At 39.7% G+C, this 15766-nt stretch overlaps 1 protein-coding gene across 1 annotated transcript in view; it reads right to left on the bottom strand.

Annotated features, from left to right (window-relative positions):
• SSPN (sarcospan) overlaps nt 1–15766 on the bottom strand; it is a 37747-nt gene that overhangs the window by 12590 nt on the left and 9391 nt on the right. Inside the window, exon 2 of the mRNA XM_033951417.1 lies at nt 12–98. Coding sequence (XP_033807308.1) covers nt 12–98 — 87 coding nt within the window. The remainder of the gene's footprint in view (nt 1–11; nt 99–15766) is intronic.

Genomic DNA, 15766 nt, shown 5'->3' with positions numbered 1-15766 from the left:
AAGCCACTCACCTTCATAGTAAACTGGCAAGATGTTTTCTCATCAATCTGGTATGTCATGAAGAATATGCATAATCCCAGCAAGGCTACCACACAGACCTGCAAACAAAGAAGATGTCAGAATTGTTAATGCAGACCCTGTATCCTGCTTCAGGTTAGATAGCAGCAAGTTAGAAGAGATTCTTTACTTTTCATTATAATTGGATAGGGAAAACTTGTGGAGGGTAATTTTATAAACAGGCTGCAGGGAAGAAAGTTGTACCCATTTATAAAGGGAACTTGTATACCTTTCTATCTTTATACAATTCACCCATTCCCACCCTCCCAGACCTTCACAAAAATCTGGTCAAATTTTTAAAATACATGTGTAAGCAACCTAAATTTGTAGCCAGGAAAGCCTCTGTAAATTCTGGTTAAAGAATGCACAAAAAGGCTGTCTGCATACACCCTTTTGATATCAAGGTTCATTTACATTTGAAATTCCACTACACAGAATAACCAGCTGAGTGGTTTATAGTAAGCTAAAATATAAATTAAAAGAGCAAAATAATTAAGATACACAGCAGAGGAAAATATCAAAGCCACAATGTGTTCCAGGCCAGGCCCTACCCCATTGCAATACAATAAAATCCTAAAAGGAGTAGCAAGTTTTATTGGTTTTTTTTAAAGTGTTTTTGTAGGACTTGAATCAAATAGGAACTTCTTGGCAGAATGAAAGAGGGAATCAAGTCACCGAAAATTGAGGGGTTGATAGTCAACTCACAGTGGTACCCACAGTCTGATCTAACCTTGGATATTCAATGCCGGAGCTCCAAGCATTGAATATCCAGGTATGACTGCTGACCCAGAAATTGACCAGTCATTGGCTATTATTCAGACTGGTACCTGGTTAACTCACCACATGATGTTAAGATAGCTGATTTGTTTATGCAATTGCTTAGCCCACAGGTGTCAAAGTTGGTCCTCGAGGGCCGGAATCCAGTCGGGTTTTCAGGATTTCCCCAATGAATATGCATGAGATCTATTTGCATGCACTACTTTCAACGCATATTCATTGGGGAAATCCTGAAAACCCGACTGGATTCCGGCCCTCGAGGACTGACTTTGACACCCCTGGCTTAGCCAGTCAGCAGACTGAAAATTGCTACTAATTGGTCACATGGCCACTTTACCCTAACTCCGCTCCTAGGCCACCCTTAACTTAGCTGGTTAGGGGAATGCCAGTTAGTGCTATTCAGTTAGTGCCGTTGATTATCGAGTACTGGCTCAGCCTCCCTGGGTATTTGTAGAATACCACTTAAGCGCCTTGCTGGTACTTTCAGGTATGTGTATGAAAACCTGCATAAGTGCTAGTATCTAGACATGTATACACACATGGGGCATGTATATTATAACTTGCCTTTTGTATGTGCACAAGAACTTAAAAATGTACACAGACAAGCTATTTGCATGCATTTAAAATTGTACTGAATGTGCGCTCACAAATGCATACTCCTATCAAATAGATTCCCAACCCTGTCCTGGAGGAACACCAGGCCAATTGGGTTTTCAGGCTAGCCCTAATGAATATGCATGAGAGAGATTTGCATATGATGGAAGTGATAGGCATGCAAATTTGCTTCATGCATATTCATTAGGGCTAGCCTGAAAACCCAATTGGCCTGGTGTTCCTCCAGGACAGGGTTCGGAACCACTGAAATAGATAGATGGACACTGATTCCAGAAATTATGCTGTAAATCAAATAAAAAATGTTGCTAGAGGTCAAGTATCCTAGAACATAATATGCAACAACATGTAATTCTGTAACCCAGGTGCCCGCATTTACATGCCCCTTGTATGCATTTACGAGTGGACTTACAAGCAACAGTTCCTCTGAAATGCTATTCTGCAAATACCTACTTAGCTTATATAAAGTGTAATTTTATAAATGGCACTGGAAAAAGTTGATGCTAAGCGCTATTCAATAAAGAAAGTGTGCTCTTTATAAATTTCCCATGCATCACTTTGGGTGTTAGATTTATGCCTGCTGCCATCTACTATAAATACTGGCACCCAAGTTAGACGTGCACAATGTTTTGGAACCCCCCGACAAGACCATGGCCACACCTCCTTTTGAGCAGCATGCTAGTAGACTAAGGTCTTATAGAATAGAGCACAGCCAGCTGTGTGCACAAATTTTAATGAGTACCACTTAATTTCAATAATTGGTTGTAAGCATCCAATTATGGGTAGTTAAGAGCACATTACTCAATTAATTTGCGTGCACATCTTGGGCATAAAAATCCAGGTGCCATACACAGAATCTGGAGACTAGTGTGTATTTGTAGGGGGCTTACACATGGGTGGAATATGGATGACACATGGACAGGACTCCCAGTTATCTAATCTAATCTGCAATTTCTGTGTCATTCTGTGCCTAATGAGGTTCAAGGCGACTTACAATTCAAGAGAGTTACAACGTGATTAGGAGTACTTAGCAGTTATAAAGCAAACAACAATACTAAGCGGAGATAATCTAATTATGATGTAGCCAGCTATTACAAGAATATATAGAGAAGACAGAGGACAAACAGAACAGTGGCGACAAAATGCTAGGCACGCCAATACCAGATAATGCTAGTACTGTATTCTATAATGAAGTCTGGGTGCTTAGGATCTGTATTAGAATAGACTCCTGGAAAGATTTTTCACTATTAGACTATAATAGTTGGTGGAATATGATGTGCTTATATGTTAAATATGAAAAAGTCTTTGCTATAAGGTCTGGCAACGTATGTAAAATTAAAAAAATATGGGGTCCCTTATACAATTAGAGTTAATATAACCAAATTTTTTTCTAGGATATAAAGGTATCATAAGATATATATTTGGAAAGCTATGATTTTTAAAAACATTTTATTATTTGTCAATTTGAATCTGTAGATGCAGAATAGTGCTGTTTGTAAAATTCCAGGGCTAATTTATGTTATAACATTTCATCGAAGAAACCCAATAAATATACAATAATATGATACAATAAAATAATCGTTACATATTAAATTTACCATATTAACATTTCATCACATGTCATTCATTTCTTCAAAATAAATTTTCAAATTACCTATTACAACTATCAATACATTCCCCCTTTTACCTTCCCCCTCCCCCATTATTTTATATATAACTTTTTATTGAAGAAATGCAATAAATATATAATAATAAAATAAAATAGTCATTACAGGGCTAATTTAAATTATATTTTTAAAACATTGTATATATATATAGGGCCTGTTTTACAAAGCCACGTTAGCGGCTGCTGTGCGGTAATGGCCCGGAAGCCCATAGAGATTTAAAGGGCTTCGGGGTTGTTGCCATGCGGCTTTGTAAAACAGGCTGATAGTATTTTGGTTTGGTTTGGTTATGATATAAAATTCAATAAAATTGTTTAAATGAGCATTGAGACATCACAAATGAACTCCATAGTATGTTCTAACCTCTTTCATTGCATTCGCCAGGAATTGTAGCAACTTCTTGGGGCCTTTCTTAAAGAATTTCTCCTCGTTGCCTTTTTTGTATAGATTTTCCATATATTCTTTCCATCTCTTTTTAATGCTTTCTGGATCATTCAATATCATTCCATTGGCATCTTTAAGCATCCCCAATCGAGGCTGGAATTTCTGCCACAATCTCATAACCTTCTGATATGCTAATCTGGCTCTACTGTTTACATGTTCCGATTCAATTTTCTGACAAATATACTTTAGATATAGGGCTCCTTTTACAAAGCCGCGCTAGGGCCTTAACGTGCGGAATAGCACGCGCTAAATTGCTGCACGCACTAGCCGCTACCACCTCCTTTTGAGCAGGCAGTAGATTTCCGGCTAGCACGCGGTATAGCACACGCTAATCCGGTGCGTGCATTAAAACTGCTAGCGCGGCTTCGTAAAAGGAGCCCATAATTCTTTGTCTTGCCAAACTTGACGTTGAAACACTCAGTTCATTTGTGATACTTTTTCTCTATCACCGGAAAGTTTTGCTTTTCTTTTGTTCTGCTACTTTTCTGGTTTCTTCTGAGATCCAAAGTGATTTCTTGGCTTTCTGTCTCTTCTGGAGTGGGGTGTTTGTTTGTTTGTTTTTTTTTGCTTTATCACTAAATATGGTTTTGATGTCATTCTATAACTCTTCAGGCTCTTTGTCTCCTGGGTGGCCCAGAAAAGATGGGCAAATCTGTTGTCTAGTTTTATCCAGTAGTCTGATGTCATATTTTGGGAGGTTTCTAATGATCTTCATGCAAAGCTTTACTTTGATCTTGCATGTCAAAAGCTTGTGGTCGCTTCCAAAATCAGCTCCTGGTTTAGTCCTTGCAGTCAAAACTGCAGATTTCCATCTCTATCCTATGTAGATGTAGTCAAATTGATTTCAATATATGCAATTGGAGATTTGAGGTTGGCCAATGTTATGTTGATTTTTAAAAAGGGTTCCAGGGGAAAGCCAGGGAAATTACAGACTGGTAAACCTGAATTCAGCGCCAAGCAAAATGGTGGAATCAATTATAAAAAATACAATTGTGGAACATGTAGACAAATATGATTTAATGAAATGGAGCCAGCTTGGGTTCAGCCGAGGGAGATCTTGCCTTACCAATTTTCTTGACTTCTATGAAGGTGTGAATAAACATGTGGATAAGGGTGAGCCGGTTGATGTAGTGTATCTAGATTTTCAGAGAGCTTTTGATAAAGTTTCTCATGAGAGGCTCCTGAGAAAATTAAAGAGTCATATGATAGGTGGCAAAGTTCAGTTGTGGATTAGGAATTGGTTATCAGACAGAAAACAGAGGGTAGGGTTAAATGGTAATTTTTCTCAATGGAGGAGAGTATATAGTGGAGTGCCACAGGAGACTGTACTGGGACCATTGTTATTTAACTTATTTATAAATGATCTGGAAATTGGAACGATGAGTGAGGTGATTAAATTTGCAGATGACACTAAACTGTTCAAAGTTGTCAAAACGCATGCGGATTGTGAAAAATTGCAGGCAGACCTTAGGAAATTGGAAGATTGGGCGTCCAAATAGCAGATGAAATTTAATGTGAACAAATATAAAGTGATGCACATTGGGAAGAATAACATGAATCACAGTTACCGGATGCTAGGGATCTGTGTGTCATCGTAGACAATACAATGAAACCTTTCGCCCAATGTGCGGTGGTGGCCAAAAAAGCAAATAGGATGCTAGGAATTATTTTAAAAAGGGATGGTTAACAAGACTAAGAATGTCATAATGCCCCTGTATCGCTCCATGGTGCAACCTCATCTGGAGTATTGCATTCAATTCTGGTCTCCTTATCTCAAGAAAGATATAGCGGTGCTAGAAAAGGTTCAAAGAAGAATGACCAAGATGATAAAGGGGATGGAACTCCTTTCATATGAGGAAAGACTGAAAAGGTTAGGGCTTAGGGGAGATAGATATAATTGAAGTCTACAAAATCCTGAGTGGAGTAGAATGGGTACAAGTGGATTGATTTTCCACTCCATCAAAAATTACAAAGACTAGGGGACACTTGATGAAGTTACAGGGAAACAGTTTTAAAACCAATAGGAGGAAATTTTTTTTCACTCAGAGAATAATTAAGCTTTGGAACTCATTGCCAGAGGTTGAGGTAAGATTGGATAACATAGCTAATTTTAAGAAGGGTTCAGACAATTTCCTGGAGGAAAATTCCATATTCTGCTATTGAGACAGACATGGGGAAGCCACTGCTTGCCCTGGATTGATAGCATGGAATGTTGCTACTCCTTGGGTTTTGGCCAGGTGCTGGGGACCTGGATTGGCCACTGTGAGAAAAATGGGCCACTGTGAGATCAATGGGCTTGATGGACCATTGGTTTGACCCAGTAAGGCTATTCTTATGTTCTTACATTCATTTGGAGAGGTCCACATGCACCGGTGACATTTGTGATGTTGAAAATGTATATTCATGATTGATGGTTTGTTTTGCAAAACTGTACTAAGTTATCACCAGCTTCATTTCTTTCTTATATGCCGTCCTTTCCAACCACTGCATCTTCAGGTTTACTTCCTACTTTTGCTTTGAAATCCCTCATAATGATCAGTAGATCTTGTTTCAGCTTTTGATCTATTTCATTTTGAAGTTGTTCATAGAACAACTCTATAGCCTCATCATTAGAGCATATACTTGGATCAAGGTGACATTGATTGACTTTCCCTGTAGATGGATTGACATGACTATCACTGATAATATTGTACTTTAGTACCGTCTTTGAAAACTTATTGTTGAGGATGAATGCCACACCATTTTTCCTGTATGTTTCATGACCAGAGTTGCAGGTCCAATGTTCATTTGATTGAAAATGGCCCTGTCCTGGCCATTTGAGTTCACTGATCCCTTTCAAATCAATTTTGCTTTGTTTTTTCCTTTTGATCTTTAATAATTTCCAATTTTCCTTGATTCATGCTTTGTATATTCCATGTTCCTATGTTAGGAATATCTTTACTGCTTCTGATCAACCTTTTCTGTCCAGTAACATCAAGATGTCCTGGCAGCTTTGATCCGTCAGCTTCACAAACAGTGGATATATTCTGGGTTATGATCAGCTCTTCCTAGTAGCATGGTGAATGCCTTTTGACCTAGGGGGGGCCATCTTCCAGCACTATATGTCAGTTCTTTATGTCTCATCATCATTAATTTTCTTGGCAGAGTACAAAAGTAGATTGCCGGGCCTTTCTTCTGCACAGTATAAATTCGATGTTGTTGCCGTTGGTGCATCCAATGCAATCCTCCGCCTCCAATACTGCCCATCTGCTGCTGCCCATTGTTAGTGTGACATCTCTGTTGAAACCTGTCCGCCTTGGGAGACCCTGCTGGTAGGAAGCAGGAGTAGGAGTTGAATATTAAAAATGAAAATGTATGTAGGACAGAAAGTGAAGGAGAAAAAAACAGCAAATGGATAAGAAGGCCCTGGAAAAACAGTTAAGAGCACAAACAGAAGGAATTGCAACCAGAAACTGAGAAAAGATGATTAGAAAACTAAAATCACCACACAACAAAGGTAGGAAAATGATTTTATTTTCAATTTAGTAATTAAAATATGTGAGTTTTGAGAACTTACATCTGTTGTCTATATTTTGCACTGTTCAGGAAAAAATACATTTGTTTCTATTTCTCTGGTGTTGTACTGCATGCAGAGTCTGGCATCTTGAGGTTTCATTTGTATATATTATGACTTTTAATTTGTGGTCCTGTATTTGCATAGGGGTTATCCGTGTTTTGCATGTGTGATCAAGGCCAGGTGTTCTAATAGGAATGAATATTGAGAAGCGTTATGGCCCAATGTAGGAACATATTTGTCTGCTTTCCTTTTGGACCCAAAATGGCCCTTGCTTAAAAAATTAGCGAAGACCACAGCACTAGAGTGCCAGGAAATAGCATGTGACATTGGTCATCATATTCCCTTACATTCCAGACCTCCCAGTACCTACCAGGAAGGTTCTCTAATATCTAGGATTTCCAGGACGGGAGTGATCCCCAGTCATTCATGTTCTCTCTGGGTTTAAAATGGTAGCTATGACCCCTAGTTTTAGTCTTATATTACTACCACTAGGAGTCAATCTACCAATTAAAGAGTGATTGTCCTATATAGTTTAATGAGGCTTAATAAGCAGACCTCTGAGCTTTTTCTTGCTGAGCCAAAGATAATATTCTCTGTTATATTTCTTTTTTTTTTCTTTATTTCTTTATCAATTTTACATTTTAACAAAATCAAACATTTTGTACAGAAATATTGTATATTAATACATTTTGGAAAATAAATTTTTTTACAATAATTTTACTTCAAACAGTCTCAAGTCCTCATTGTTGATCCAAGAGTTTATGAGTGAATATTAAAGGAAAATCAAAAGATATACACAAAGCAAAAAAAAGGTATCTGTGACTGGTTCGAGAAGCTTAAATCTAATTTACTAGTCCAACGTTCCTTCCTTTTCCAGGCGCTTCAGCATCAAGAAGGTTGTAAGTTGGGCCGGTTCAAAAAACACATATTTATTATCTCAGTACCTTACAATACATTTACATGGAAAACGTAAGAAAATACTGCTCAACTGAGTGACACCTGGTTTCAATAAAAGAAATTGTCATCTACGATTTTGAGTTTCTATACTAACATCTGGGAAAACTTGAATTTTCAAACCTAGAAACTCCTTATATTTATTTTTGAATAACATTTTTAATATCCATTCTTTATCTGGCAATAATGCCACAGATAATTAAGAGTTAATGGTTTAGCCAAATCCTTATCAGATACTTCCAAGATTGCTGTCAAATCTAATTGATGTTCCTGCTCCTGATTCTGATCTTCCGCTTGCTGTTGCAATACTTTACCGGGCAAATAATACACCCGAGTAAAGGGAGGTATTGAGTCCTCAGGAATATTCAAAATCTCCATAAAGTACCTTTTTATCATTTCCCTTGGACTTATAGAAGGAACTTTTGGAATATTCAGCAAGCGTAGGTTATTGGCTCGATAACTATTTTCCATTGTCTCCAATTGTCTTCTAATAATCTGATTATCTTTTATTATTGTTGATTGTCACTTCTTTCTATTGTCACTTCTTTCTCAATATCTCCTATTTTAACTTTAACATTGGAAATTTTTTGTCTATTTTCTTCTATTTCTTGTTTCTGAGTTTTTAAGTTCTTTCCACCATCTGTTTAGTCAAAGAGTCTCCTAGTTTGGAAATCAAGTCCCATAATGAGTCCAGGGTAACTTCTGCTGGCTTCTCTGAATCTCTATTATATTTCTAAAGCATGCCTATGTATTTATTTTTTCCATTTCATGTGTATTTATAATCTGGTCCCATGACATGCACACTTAATTTTTATTTTTTTTTTATTATTGATATGGGTAGTTCACAGGCTGCCAGATGAATAACAATCTTTTTGCTTAAAGGTCTCTTAATATGATTGCTTCTTTTTAGCTGAATATCTCACTAACAAGTATTTTTTTCTTTCTTGAGAAGTCACATTTTAGGTAGGTAATGCGCTCTTATATATTGAAACTGGTTTCATCCCCCCCCCCCTTTATGAAGCCGCATTAGGGTCTATATCGCCTGTTGTGGCAGTAAAAGCTCCAGCACTCATAGAATTCCTATGAGTGTTGGCGATATAAAAGCCTAACGCAGCTTCATAAAAGGGGGCCTTAGCGATGTATTCCCTGCATAATGCATTATTGTTTACCAAATGCTATAACTAATGAATTAGAATGTGTGTTTGTTAGCACACATTCAGTTCATCAGCTTGTCTTTAAAAAACTGGGGTCATATTCAGTGGAGGCAACTGCTGGAGAAAGTGGCAACACTGGAGCTTCCTTTCTTCATATGTTGGGTGATGCTAAGGCAGCCATTTTGGAAGGGTTATTCACACTAGATACGTGCATAAGCCAGCATTAAACTTATTTTCAACAGCGACTACATTGCCATTTCAATGCACACATTAGGCCTGCTTTTTTGCTAGATCCTCACAATCAGTTTTTGGGAGGGTTTTTGCAAGTTATCTGGAGATTAAAAATTCACTGCTTTCTGAAAGATAGTTTTGTTTTACTTATCCAAGCCACTGTACTCTCCTCTCTCATTTATTGCAATCTCCGATATGTTGTTTGCACTTAGGGTTACCAGACGTCCAGATTTACCCGGACATGTCCTCTTTGTAGAGGACTGTCCAGGCATGGGGACCTGCTCTAAAAACAAACAGCTTTTTTTGCTTTCATTTTCACTTTGCGTCTGATGTTTGCTTCCAGATATGGTCCCCAGGTATCCAGAGAATGAATTATAGGCATCTACAGTGCTGTCTCATGCAGGAACCTAACCCTATTTTCTCAATAGGATCCACTGTTCACTTTCCACGATTTTGAGGTGCAACGTGTACTGCTGGAATCTAACCTCTATTTTCCATAGATTCAATTTTTCGTTATTCGCAATTTTGCAGTTCACAAACATTTTCGGGAACTGTATGTACTACCACGGATAACGAGAATGGATTGTTATATGGTTACGTAAACCACCACTAGGTGATAGAGATCATCGACTAAGCGCTGTAGATGAAGAGACAAGGGGGCTAGTGATACCCTAACATTTGACAAATATGGAATGATGAGTGGGGTGGGAAGACTGGAGAGAGGCAGGCAGCACCCTAAAATTTAACAAATAGGGATAAGGTGAAAAGATTTGGGTTGTGGATATCCTGAAAACTTGACTGGCCAGGTGGTCCCTGATGACTGGGTTGAATACCACTGACTTAGAGCATTAGTTCCAAAACATGTCCTGGTATAACCACCAGCCAGTCAAGTTTTCAGGATATCCTCTTTCACTGCATACAACTCTCTCTCATGAATATTCATTGTGGATATCCTGAAAACCTGATTGCCATAGAATAGCACCTAATGCACATCCACACGTAACTGCCAAAAATTGGACTCCATGACGCTTGTAAGTGGCACTTACCGTACATCTAGGTGCCACTTTATGGAATTACAGTATTTTTTGCTCCATAAGACGCACCCTAGATTTAGAGGAGGAAAACAAGAAAAAAACTATTCTGAACCAAATTCTCCCTGCCAGGCTCTGCAAACAACTCCTCACTCCTTGCCAGGCTCTGCACCTTGTCCCCCTCCCTGCCAGGCTCAGAGCAGGCAGACCTAGTGGCAGGCAGGTAGGCCTAGTTACAGGCAGGCAGACAAGCCTCATACCCCCCATATCCCCCCAGTACCTTAAATTATTCCCCCACGTACCCCAGTACCTTTTTTAATCATCCCCATACCTTTAATCATACCCCCTTGTACCTTTTTAATCATAGCCCCCTTGTTCCTTTTTAATCATATCCCCCTTTGTACCCCCCTTGTACCTTTTTTTATCATAGCCCCACCTTGTACCTTTTTAATCATATCCCCCCTTTGTACCTTTTTTTATCATACCCCCCTTGGTGCAGCTGAAAGGTGGTGTGGCTGCGAAGGGGGGTGTTGCAATTGTACAGGGGGGGGGACAGGCGGCAGGGGCAGATGGTGCTTAAAAAGCTGGGGTGGGGTGGGGGAGTGTTTTGCAGCCGTGAGGGGGATTCAAATTTTTCACCTGTGCTTCATAAGACACACTGAGATTTCCACCCACTTTTGGGTGGAAAATAAGTGGGTCTTATGGAGCTAAAAATACGGTAACTCCTTTAAGCGCACTGCATTAAAATTTCCTGCATTAGCGGAAAACTGCGCACATATTGCCAAGCAACAGGTGTTAATTTGCACATAGCTTGTGTTATTGTTGTATTGCAGCTTGGTGACTAGGCAGCTAAGATTTGTCCAGGTACTTAATATTTACCTGGATAAGTCTTTTGAATACTGGCACTGACTGTCAGCTTTCTTGAACAGGAAACTTCCTAATGCAGCCTACTACAAACTCACATTGAGCACAGATTTGAAAAGCAGATTTGTCTGAACAATGGAACCCATTACATTTGTTTTGGTGGGGGAGAGTTCAAACGGTTAAGATGATGATTTGGCCTGTGGTTTGCTACCAAATAGGCATGTTACCAGTGTTTTTCCAGGGGTCCTTTTACAAGAAATTAAATAGTATTCTTACTAAATTTATTTGGCTGGGTAAAACTGCTTGAATTGCTTTAGTATCTTTACAAAAACCAATTGCGGTGGATGGGATAAATTTTCCCAATTTTTATAGGTAACATCAAGCCTATATAATGCATCAGGGTATGTATTGGATCCTCCCTGAGCTCATGGAAAATCTTCCAGATTGATTATGGTTGGAATGGCAACTCCTGTCTCCATTGAGATTGGGTCACATCTTGAGTATCAAGTTACCAAGGCTATATAAGGACAATAGAATTTTATTAGTCACATGGTAGACATTAAAATTTATTAGTAATTTAACACCAATTCCGATTTATAAATCCACGTATCAGTCCCTTTGGCTGAACTCCAAGATTCAAATTGGCGGGTTTAAGGTCATCTGGAAGCATTGGATGAAGGCGGGCATACGTACTCTGGATGATGTAGTATCAAATGGAAAATTGCTTGATTTTTCACAACTGCAACAAACATTTGGTATTGCTAAATCTCAAAATTATAGGTGGTTACAGTTGAAGCAAGCCATTCAGAAGGGGTTCCCTGATTGGCAAAATCTTAAAAATCATTATAGCTTGCAGGTCCTTTGCTTCCCTACTGATTTCCTGGGACATCAGGCTGCTCAGTGGTACAAATTAATATCTGAATTTTTGAATAATAAACCAAAGACTGGTCTTCGTGACATTTGGAGCATTGAGATAAAGCATCAGATTACTGCATCTCAATGGCCACGAATTTGGACTTGGAGGATGAGATGTACGGTGTCTGCATCTATGAGATAAACATGGCTTTTTGGACTCCTGTTCGTTTACAGAAATTGGATAGTTCTAAGTCTAATAGATGCTGGCACTGTCATCTCGAGGTAGGGACACTGGATCATTTATTGTTCTATTGTCTATTGATACTGAAATTTTGAAGATCCATTTGGGTTCAAGTGAATAAATTACTGGAAAATTCAGTGGCATTAACGTACGATACCGTGCTATTTGGCACGTTAATGATGGCCAAAAGCCAAATATCTTCCCATAATAATAAACTTCTATGTATTATGACTGGGGTTGCCATATAGCTTATTTTGAGGAATTGGAAAAACTGGAATCGGTTAAATTATACGTTCTGGTGGGAATCTCTATGCCACATTTTTAAAATTTTGCAAGGAATGATCATGCACATCCAGGGAGGGTGGGGAGTTATTTTTATTTAGAGTGCAATTGTTGGGTATGTATAAAGGGGGAGGTTGATAAATGTATTTGTCATAAATATAATTTGATAGAATTTAAGTGTTGTTAAAGTGTAAAATGTCTTTAAAATATGTTATTTTTGGCTTTAAAATGAATAAAGATATTAAAAATAATAATAATAATAATTAATTTAAAATAAAAATGATTTGGGTGACATGATAGAAAATCTGCTAATTTGAGTAACAAAGGAGAAACACCATCCGGGAATCATATATGTTGACATTTCGAAGCAAATAGCTGTCAGTATTCAATCCTTCAGTTTTATTCATGTGATGACTAGTTTGACTCCAGTCACGTGTCATTCGTTGAAAAAGTAATGAAAGTAGTCAAACTTGTATCCACAGCAGCAGCAGTACATGCAGTATTTCTGACTACTAGTATCATGTTACTAGGCAACGTTGCATGAGCAGAGCAAGAGAAGAAGAGTTTCAGCAGCTGCAAATATCTCACTAGGCCTGAGATGAGCTCTGATAAAGAAAACTGCACCGATCCTAATATATTGGAGGGCAGGCTCTAAGAAAACAATGGAAGGAAATTTTACACGTGAAGCAAAGCGTAAAAGTTATCCAACAGGTTACATGCATAAAAGCATGTAAACTGATGGCAAGAGCACATAAACTTTTACAGAGACGGAGTTTGGACGAAGCGCAGATGAGGCGGCAGGATGATACATGCTAAGGGTCAATTCTATAATGGCAAAGGTACATCCCATTGTTGTTCTAGAATCCTAGCTTCAGTCCATAGTTGTACACCTAACTTTAAGATGTGAGAACTTATGCTAAATCAAAGGCCTAAATATACCAAAAAAACATCTTAGTGTGAACACCTCTAGTAAAATAACATTTTTAGATCAATGCTCCTAAAACTATTGCACATTATAATACATGACGTGGAATATGCTCAGAAATTCAGAGACAGAGGTGTAATTTATCCTCTTCTGATGCCTCAGGCTAATGATATAATCATTGCAAATATACATTTTTCTTTTTTTTTTTTAAATATCAATCATAAAAATGTTTTTGAAATAACTTAATAGGTTGAGAATCCCGACATGGACCATGTTTCAATAGCCTGCTTCAGGGAACCCAACTCATATCTTTACTGAAAACTCTAGTCTCCGATTTGTGGCCGGAAGGCTGATTCACGAATCGCCCTCATGCAAATGAGGACGATCGGAATCACGCCCCCAACTGACCATGTGAATTGCTCTCTATTGATCATGACGCATGCGCACACCATCTGTAGATGGCCTGCGCATGTGCTGGCCCTCTGTGCCCGGCAGAGCTGGAAACTGTTTTTTACTTGTTTGCTTTTTTTTTTTTAAGTTCGCGAGCCCGTGGTTTTAACCTGCTTTAAACCCATGGGTTAAAACCACGGGCTTGCACTGCGGGGAAGGGCAGGAGAGTCAGGGCAGAGAAGAGCGGAGAGTCAGGACAGAGAAGAGCAAAGAGTCGGGGCAGAGAAGAACGGAGAATTGGGGCAGAGAAGAGCAGAGAGTCGGGGCAGAGAAGAACGGAGAATTGGGGCAGAGAAGAGCAGAGAGTCAGGGCAGAGAAGAGCAGAGAATCTGGGCAGAGAGCAGGGCAACAAGAGCCAAGAATTGGGGCAGAGAGTAGGGCGGCAAGAGCAGAGAGCAGGACAGTTGGAAAGCACCTGAGCGACTGGTCCTCTGCAGTCGCTTATTTTTCGATCGACCAGCCCAATCGGTGTCCATCATTTTTTATAGTGAATCACTGCCTGCCTGTATTTGCATGCCGTTCTCCCTCATTTGCATGCGCAGATCGGATTGGGTGCAGATACTCTCGGGAGGAAGGTTAGTAAATCGGATTGGGGTCGCAAAGGGGTCGCTATGTGGGCGGAACACAATCGATGGGCTTAGTGAATCTAGCCCTTAGAGTAGTTGAATAACTGCTAATTAGTACCCACTCCCTCCTGCCACCAGCCCCTCCGAACTCCCTCAGCCGCTGATACCCCCGAACCCCAACACCCCACCACAGCAGGACTCTCCTAAGTTCAATAATATTTATTAACTTTTTAAAATCACAAATAACAGAACATTCCTACATCCACCAAGGCACCAACAAGAGCCAGGTTTTATGCATTTTATACATCAGTCTGATAATAAGAATTCAACAACCCCTATGCTTTAACAAAAATATGGCAAATGCTTTTTTATAAAAGCCACTTCTTTCGCACCAAATAAATAGCATTCCACCACAATCTGAGAGTTCTGAACTATTCTTCCAGCAAGTTAAAATTTGCTGAATCACTAAATCCATTAATAAATCAAATAACTTAGCCTCTGGTTTATTTAACACTGCAGCCAAGGCCACAGACCACAGAACAACCAGTCTGTAAGTAAGTGGAACCAGTGGCGTACCAAGGGGAGAGCAGGGGGGGGCGGTCCCTTAAGGGGGGTGCACAGCCGGCCAGGTCCGGAAAATGGTCGATTGCCAAGGCAAAGTGAGTCGATCGCAGAGCCCATCCCGGGCTGCGTGATACTCACTTTGCCTTGGCGATCGACTATTTTCTGGACCTGGCTGGCTGTGCACCCCCTCTAAGGCTGCCGTCGGAGAGAAGTTCGGCCAGCCAATCGCTGCCTGGCTGGGCGGAACTTTCTCTCCGATGGCAGAATTGACGTCAGGGAGAGGAATGCTGATCGGCCTGACGCAGGGAAGCAGAGAGAGCTTGGGGCAGCCGCCGCGGCGGCTTTGGGGCCTGTTCCCCGATGGTGGCAGCAGTGGCTTGGTGGAGGGCAGGGAGAAAGAAGGGAAACAGAAAAAAAGAAAGGGAGGCAGGGAGAAAGAAAGGGCAGAGAGAGAGGAATAAAAAGTTGGGGGAGGGAATGAGGTCTGGAGGAGAGGAAGCATACAGGCTGAAAGAAGGGAAGAAAGATTGGATGCGCA

This window comes from Geotrypetes seraphini, chromosome 7, assembly GCF_902459505.1.
Source record: "Geotrypetes seraphini chromosome 7, aGeoSer1.1, whole genome shotgun sequence".
In the NCBI taxonomy this organism is placed as follows: Eukaryota; Metazoa; Chordata; class Amphibia; order Gymnophiona; family Dermophiidae; genus Geotrypetes; species Geotrypetes seraphini.
The sequence above is the reverse complement of the archived record's forward strand: the minus strand, read 5'-3'. Positions and strand labels throughout refer to the sequence as shown.